Source organism: Penicillium macrosclerotiorum (genome assembly GCF_028827735.1).
Source record: "Penicillium macrosclerotiorum strain IBT 26536 chromosome Unknown utg000011l_segment0_segment0, whole genome shotgun sequence".
In the NCBI taxonomy this organism is placed as follows: Eukaryota; Fungi; Ascomycota; class Eurotiomycetes; order Eurotiales; family Aspergillaceae; genus Penicillium; species Penicillium macrosclerotiorum.
This window is the reverse complement of record NW_026643090.1, coordinates 560,068-566,834: the sequence shown is the minus strand read 5'-3', so window position 1 is coordinate 566,834 and position 6,767 is coordinate 560,068. Positions and strand designations below refer to the sequence as shown.

The 6,767-nt window shown below is 56.2% G+C and overlaps 2 protein-coding genes across 2 annotated transcripts; one reads left to right on the top strand and one right to left on the bottom strand.

Annotated features, from left to right (window-relative positions):
• Positions 1 to 1,516: 1,516 nt before the first annotated feature.
• On the bottom strand, positions 1,517 to 1,711 carry N7462_011166 (uncharacterized protein; the record flags this gene model as incomplete). The annotated part of the gene is made up of 1 exon (XM_057082880.1): positions 1,517 to 1,711. The coding sequence occupies one exon, from the start codon at positions 1,709 to 1,711 to the stop codon at positions 1,517 to 1,519; it is 195 nt and encodes a 64-aa protein (XP_056928235.1).
• A 3,756-nt stretch (positions 1,712 to 5,467) lies between these two features.
• Positions 5,468 to 6,718, top strand: N7462_011165 (C2H2-type zinc finger protein; the record flags this gene model as incomplete). Its single annotated transcript, XM_057082879.1, has 1 exon — positions 5,468 to 6,718. The coding sequence occupies one exon, from the start codon at positions 5,468 to 5,470 to the stop codon at positions 6,716 to 6,718; it is 1,251 nt and encodes a 416-aa protein (XP_056928234.1).
• Positions 6,719 to 6,767: the final 49 nt, after the last annotated feature.

Below are 6,767 nucleotides of genomic sequence, written 5' to 3'. Positions count from 1 at the left end.
TATGTCCTGGATCGGGGTGCTCTTGCCCCGACCCTAGAGCCCAAGAGAGGTGCTACGAGGGACTGACGGGTATCGGAGGGGGATATTCCTGCGACTGTCGTTTCCATCCACCCAAATCTGGGGAGATTTGGAGATTGCGGGGGTCCGGATCCCCGGCCATCTGAGTCAGAGGGACAGGTGGTGGTGAAGATCATTCGGGGACAAACTTTGGCGGGCGATCATCCAGTCCGGCGGGGAATTCTGGCAGGTTCTTCACCGCTGGGAGAGTTTCTAGCAGAGTCAAAGAGGGCAAGGGCCCCCGAAACAAGGCATACAAAGACGCGACCCAAAAGAGAAGGTGAAGGAGACCATGTCCCAAGAGTGAACGGAGTGAAGGGAGGGGCTATTTGTTTTATTCTGCGGAGGGATGGTAACTGATACAACCCCCGTGCTGTCGTCCCCCCTCCCCCCACGCTCTACTGTGTATAGTAGGTGGATAGTTTCTGTCGATCGGCGCGATCGCGGGCGGGCAGGATCTCCCGCGAAGATGAAAACTCTGCACGATCGACAGAGGGGGCAGCACAAACGAGCGGTGGAAACGCCTAAGCAAGGCGTCTACAATACCGAGTACGACGATGGGGCCACTGGGAGGATCGCTACTGGAAGATAGAAGAAGTGCACTGCGGAGTACTTGTCCCTCCTATACCCACGGACTATGGATGGGCAAACATGGCAATATGGCAATATCGAACCATGGAGATGTGGAGGTGTGGAGATTTCGAATAGGACAAAACGTACGACTCATGCTGGCGTACACGTCTGGCGATAATTGACGAGATGACAGATGAGCCTGCTTCTCTCGTTTGGCCCACCGGGCCGAGACAGGAAGGACGTTAAGCATCCAATCCATGAGATGTCCAGGACCATCCTCGTCAGCTGAAACAGCACATAGCCTCCCCCCTCCCCTCTCCTCCCCTTCCCCAGGCGGCCAGTGGTTTCAGGACTTGGGCTCCGGGACTCGGCAAAATGCGGGTAATACCGTAATAGCCTTGACGGCCGGGGGTGGGTGGGGATGGGGCGAGGGTCGGGGGCGGTAGGGGAGGGTGATAGGGTGAGAGGGCGAGAGGGTGATAGGTACCTGCTTTGGTGAACGCCTCAGCCTGTACGGGTAGTTCACCACCCCCTGCAGCTGCAGATCGGCCGCGCCGAATCCGGAGGTTCTCCAGAGGATTGCGCCATTCCTTGTATTCCCCGTGGAGAGGTGGGTGGGCCCGACATTCCCCACTCCGGGCAATGCCCAGTGCCGCCCTTAGGGTCCGTACAGGCTCCGTACGGCCAGTATGGTCTGGAGGCAGATAGACGGAAGCGCCGGCATTCCAGCCCGGCGTCAGACACGGAGAAACGGAGAGAGAGAGGAAGAAAGGGAGAAAAGAGAGAGAGAGAGAGGCAGCCAGTCAGATGCGAAGGAGATACTCGTTGCGAGAGACGGAATTAGAGCCGTCTTCGATTCACTCGTCTCTATCGCTTAATAGGGCAATCAATTGGCCTGAAGACGGTCTATTTGTGCGATTGTACGAATCAACGGGATTCCGGGGAGATCGGAAAGGAAGTCCACGAAAGCGATTGTGATCATAGCCGGTGTTGCGTTCCAGACGGCGTTCGGCTGAACTGCTTGGAAAGAGCTGGTGGGGACAAACTCCAGTATCTCGGTCAGAGGGTTGAACACGGCCATCTCGGATGCCTCCAGAAAGGTAACAGGGGATTCTTTCTCTTGGGCCAGCTGGACTATTGCAGAAACCAACCCTCCCCCCCCTAACCCAAATTTTCATAGAAATTTCTAAATCTGAAGATCGCCCATTCAAGGGCTCTAACCCCTGGTCTTCCGTATGCAGGTCACCATGTCATCCGTCCTCCATTCTCTGTACAGTGTCCAAGAAGGGGGGGGGGGAAGAGTGGACCGTTCGAAGTGGTGGGCGCCACCAGGTACCAGTTATTATTGTTTAACCAGTTCCCGGTAACAGGTGACGGCGGGGCAGCCACTCTCTTTCACGATGTGGGAGCCTGTTCTTTAGCGAAAGGGCCCAACCAGATACCCTGGGCGCCGCACATGGGGGAGGGGGAGGGAGAGAAGGGGAAAGGCTGCAACCGAAGTATGCCCGGGGCGGGTCTCGCCGTATCTTTCTTTATCCCGGCGTGCGGATCGAGGGCGTCTGATATTTCTGGTGCGGTGCTCGTGGTTTGCCCTTCTCCATCGGGAACTCCTTGTTGTCCTTTGAGTATCTATTATCTATGATTATCTAGTATCACTATTATCACTAGTATCATTTCGATGGCTTATCCCCCATGCCCCGGGGCGTCCTCCGATTGATGGATTTCAGGAATCTCCGGCGGAGTTGCTTCAGCCCCAGACAGTTCTCCCCTCGCTAATCTTGCGAGATCTCTGGTTGCCTGTCTAGGGCCATTTGAATCTGTTCCACAAAGTGAGGTCGACGAGGACCTTTCGTGCGAAAGAGGGCGGAGTTTCGGGGGCCGCGTCGATCGGGGTTCCGGGGAAAAAGCGAGCGAGCGAGGGCGGGAAAAGAAAAGACCGCGCGAATCCACTCCTTTCCCGTGCATTGCTTCACATCCCCCCCCTGGCCCTGCCCGCCCCATCTTTTGGACAGGTGCAAGGGAGAGAAAGAAAAGAGAAAGAGAGAGAGAGAGAGAGCGCGATAGAGCGAGAGACGGGGGAGCTGAACATGGGGCTTGCGAAAACGATACGATTCGCATCTGGTCCGGACGCGATGTGCGCGATACGGCTTTTGCGGCTGCATGATGCAGCGGCCACAATAATTGGATGATCCGCGCCTATCAGGGTCGCCGGTCGCTCTGGACCCTCGCAAGTCGGGGGGAATCAGCGGACCGGAGTATACGACGTGCAGGACCGGGAAGATCGATGCTCCCTATAGTCGCTAGAGTCCCTCTCGATTTGATCGTGGCTCAAACCGGGGTTCTTCTTGGCTCGTCATCGATGGTGGCGACTTTCTGGGGGCCCTCGTCCCGACTCCCCGGCGCGCAGTTTGGTCCGGGGTATTTCATCCTTTCTTTTTGCGCTGGTGCTCGGCGGATTATCGGGCGTGAGGGTGCATTGCCACGGTTTGCTCCATGTGAGAGATAGCCCGGGTAAGTTCCTAAAACGGGTGAAGCAATCTCCCTCTTTTGACCCCATCCTCCGTCTCCATCTCCATATCTATATCGCCACTGTGAGCGTCGCCCGATGGGGGATCTTCGCGGGGGTGGAGTCGGGGGAGGAGAGAGACAGACGGAGCCAGAAGAAACGTACATAGTTCTAGTGTTACCCGGCTTGTTTTCGTGCGAACCAAATGCGATCCGGGTGCTGTATGACCTCTCGGTTCGTGCCCCCATTACTAGATCATGCTCGAATCATATCACCATGTGTCGACATCATCGATGACCCTTCGCCTCGTCACTGGGCGCCTTTGCGCCCGGGGGAGAAAGAGGGTTGTCTCAGTTGGCCTCCCCCAGGATTTCCTAGGATTTCCCAGGATTTCCCCGGTAGGGATGTGTTGGTCGGGGACGGTCTGGACTGTTCTCCGATGTCTGCATTGTTCTGTTTTGTATTTTTGTTTTACTTTTCTTTATTTTTCGGTTCTGCGTCTGTCTTTTTTTTACTCTTGGGGATGGTGGCCGGGCGATCGGTCCTTTTGAACGTCCCTTTTGGGAAGCTCCGGAATGCATCTGAATATACACCTCTCCAGCCTGTTCCAACTCCTCCGTCTCTCCGTCTAGAATCCTTTGGATCGTCTTTCCCGACCAGGATAGAGTATACACGAGGTAGAGACGCCATCCGAAGTATAACTGTCGTGTGTTGGGGTCGGGATATCTTTTCCCTGTGCTCGTCGTCATTGCCACCGGTCATGCCATCATCGTTTATCATCCATTCTCCTGATCTGCCCCCCCGACCATTCTTCAGGAAGCTTTCGACCATCCGGGACGAGAGGGGGAAAGAAAATCTAATCAAAGCTATAATTTATTTAACTATTTTTTTTTTAATTTACCATGTTTGTCGCGGAAGCAGCTGAGGATCGTAGGAGAGGGGGGGGGGGGGATAGGTGATCCTCACTATCTAACGCCTGATGCCAGACAGGCTTTTTATCTGAAGCCACGGCCTTTGAAAGCATCATGAGGGACGGGGAATGGACAGGAGAGCGAGATAGCTGGTCATCCGAGTCATTTGCCGATCTCCCCAATTCCTGCCCGCCCGCAAAGATAAGGAATCCCCGGCTTTCTCCAGACGCGCGATAGCCGGAGACGGGGGGCTGACCGAGGCATTACCTAAGACGCCTGGGGGCTTTCAACCGAGTGCGAGCCCGGAGCGCAATCGTGGCAGTGGGAGCACTCCTTAGGTATGCCCGTGGCTCGACACGGTGGTGGAAGTCTGCGGGAAAGCGGGAAAACTTACGGGCCACGCACCGGCAATCACGCCACACGGGGTTCTTCACGGCGGATGAGGTAATCCGAGGACCTTCGTTGCGTCGGCCCTGATCCCCACCTTTGGAGTCTTGGAGTACGTAGGCCTGTCGTCGACTCCTCCAGCTTCTCGCTGAAATGCGCTTCCCTCCCTGACCATCCGGGTTATGCTTGGTATAGTCGATTTTTGATCCTATCTATCGAAGCGACCTCGAAAAACTTGTAGTCTGCCAAAAAAAAAAAACCGCAATAAAAATTGAGTAAAAGGAGCCCCCCCCCACTTGAGGAATGGCAAGACGATCTACCGGTGCACGTTGCCCACCTTTTTTTTTTTTTGGCTTCTGGATTTGGTAATTTTCAATTTTCGATTTTCAAATTTGAATTTTTCTCAATTTTTTTTCTTTTTTTTTTTTGCCCCAGTTTGGCCCAGTTTGGCCCCGTTTAGTCACCGCGTCCCTTGTGCTGCCCTTCCCCACGCTGGTTCAACCTTGTTGCGATCCGATAAGTCGTTTTCTCCCTTTTTCTCGATTTTTTTTTTTTCGATTTTTTTTTGGCACTGAATTTTTCGATTCCGAGCCCCTGCTCCCCGATTTCTCCCATTCTTCAATTTTCCCCTCCATTCTCATCACTCCCCCCCCCCCCTTCCTTCCTTTATTATCTCCTGCTCCCCAGATCCCCCCCCAGATTCTTTCCTTCCCTCTCCCTTTGCATTCTTGTCCCAACACATCTTCTATCCAACTCCCATCTCTCCAACTCCCAACTACCAACCCTCACCTCTCCCTCCTACACAAACTTACTTCCTTCCCTTTCCTAATCTGGACACCTCCGATCTTCCGATCTGCCTTCCTGCGGTGATCGCCTGGACCATTGAGCTCTGGATTTTCCACCCCTGCAGCCATTTAATCCTGCCCTCCCGCCTCGGCCTACCATTTCCCCTCGTCTTGGAGGCACCTGTACTCCTCCCATCTATTCACACGGCCATAAATCCAGTCTTGTCCCACCTCGCCTGGAGATTCACATGTCTCCCCCAGCTTCAGTGGGTTTCTCCAATCTACTGAACCCGCAAGACACAGCCGCCGCAGACCCGGCCTCGTCCCCTTCTGCTCCCTCCACGACGCCTTCGGACTCTGCCATGGCTTCGCCGAGTCTTCTGCCGCCTCTCATGAAGGGTGCCCGTCCCGCCAACGAGGAGGTCCGCCAGGACCTGCCCCGTCCCTACAAATGCCCGCTCTGCGACCGAGCCTTCCACCGCTTGGAGCATCAGACCCGGCACATCCGGACACACACCGGCGAAAAGCCCCATGCATGCCAGTTCCCTGGCTGCACCAAGCGCTTCTCTCGTTCCGATGAGTTGACTCGTCACTCGCGCATTCACAACAACCCCAACTCGCGTCGGAGTAACAAGGCGCAGCATTTGGCCGCCGCCGCCGCCGCTGCGGCCGCCGGTCAAGATGTCGCGATGGCCAATGCCGCCAATATGATGCCTCCTCCTAGCAAGCCTATCACCCGCTCAGCGCCCGTGTCGCAAGTCGGCTCCCCCGACGTGTCTCCGCCTCACTCCTTCTCCAACTATGCCAACCACATGCGCTCCAATCTGGGCCCCTACTCTCGCACCGCTGAGCGCGCCTCTTCGGGTATGGACATCAACCTGCTGGCGACGGCCGCCTCGCAGGTGGAGCGGGATGATCACATGGGTTTCCATGGGTCGCGACACCATATGTATGGCCCTCGCCACCACAACGCGCGCGGCCTGCCTTCGCTTTCTGCCTACGCCATCTCACAGAGCATGACTCGGTCGCATTCCAACGACGACGACGATGCCTACGCTCATCGCGTAAAGCGCTCGCGTCCCAACTCCCCGAACTCGACCGCTCCCTCCTCTCCGACCTTCTCTCACGACTCGCTTTCGCCTACTCCCGACCACACCCCGCTGGCCACTCCGGCCCATTCGCCTCGCCTGCGTCCCCTGGGCGCTAACGAACTGCACCTGCCTTCCATCCGGCACCTGTCTCTTCAGCACACTCCCGCTCTGGCCCCGATGGAGCCGCAACCGGAGGGCCCCAATTACTACAGCCCCGGTCAGGGTCACATGGGCCCTAGCATCACGGATATCATGTCCAAACCAGACGGCACCCAGCGCAAATTGCCTGTGCCGCAAGTACCCAAGGTTGCCGTGCAGGACATGCTGAACCCCACGAGCGGCTTCACCTCCATGTCGTCCTCGACCAACAATTCCGTCGCGGGTAACGATCTGGCCGAGCGCTTTTAGTTCCTCCTGAGGGATCCTCTCCGCTCGAGCTTCTTCATGTCCCTGTTCC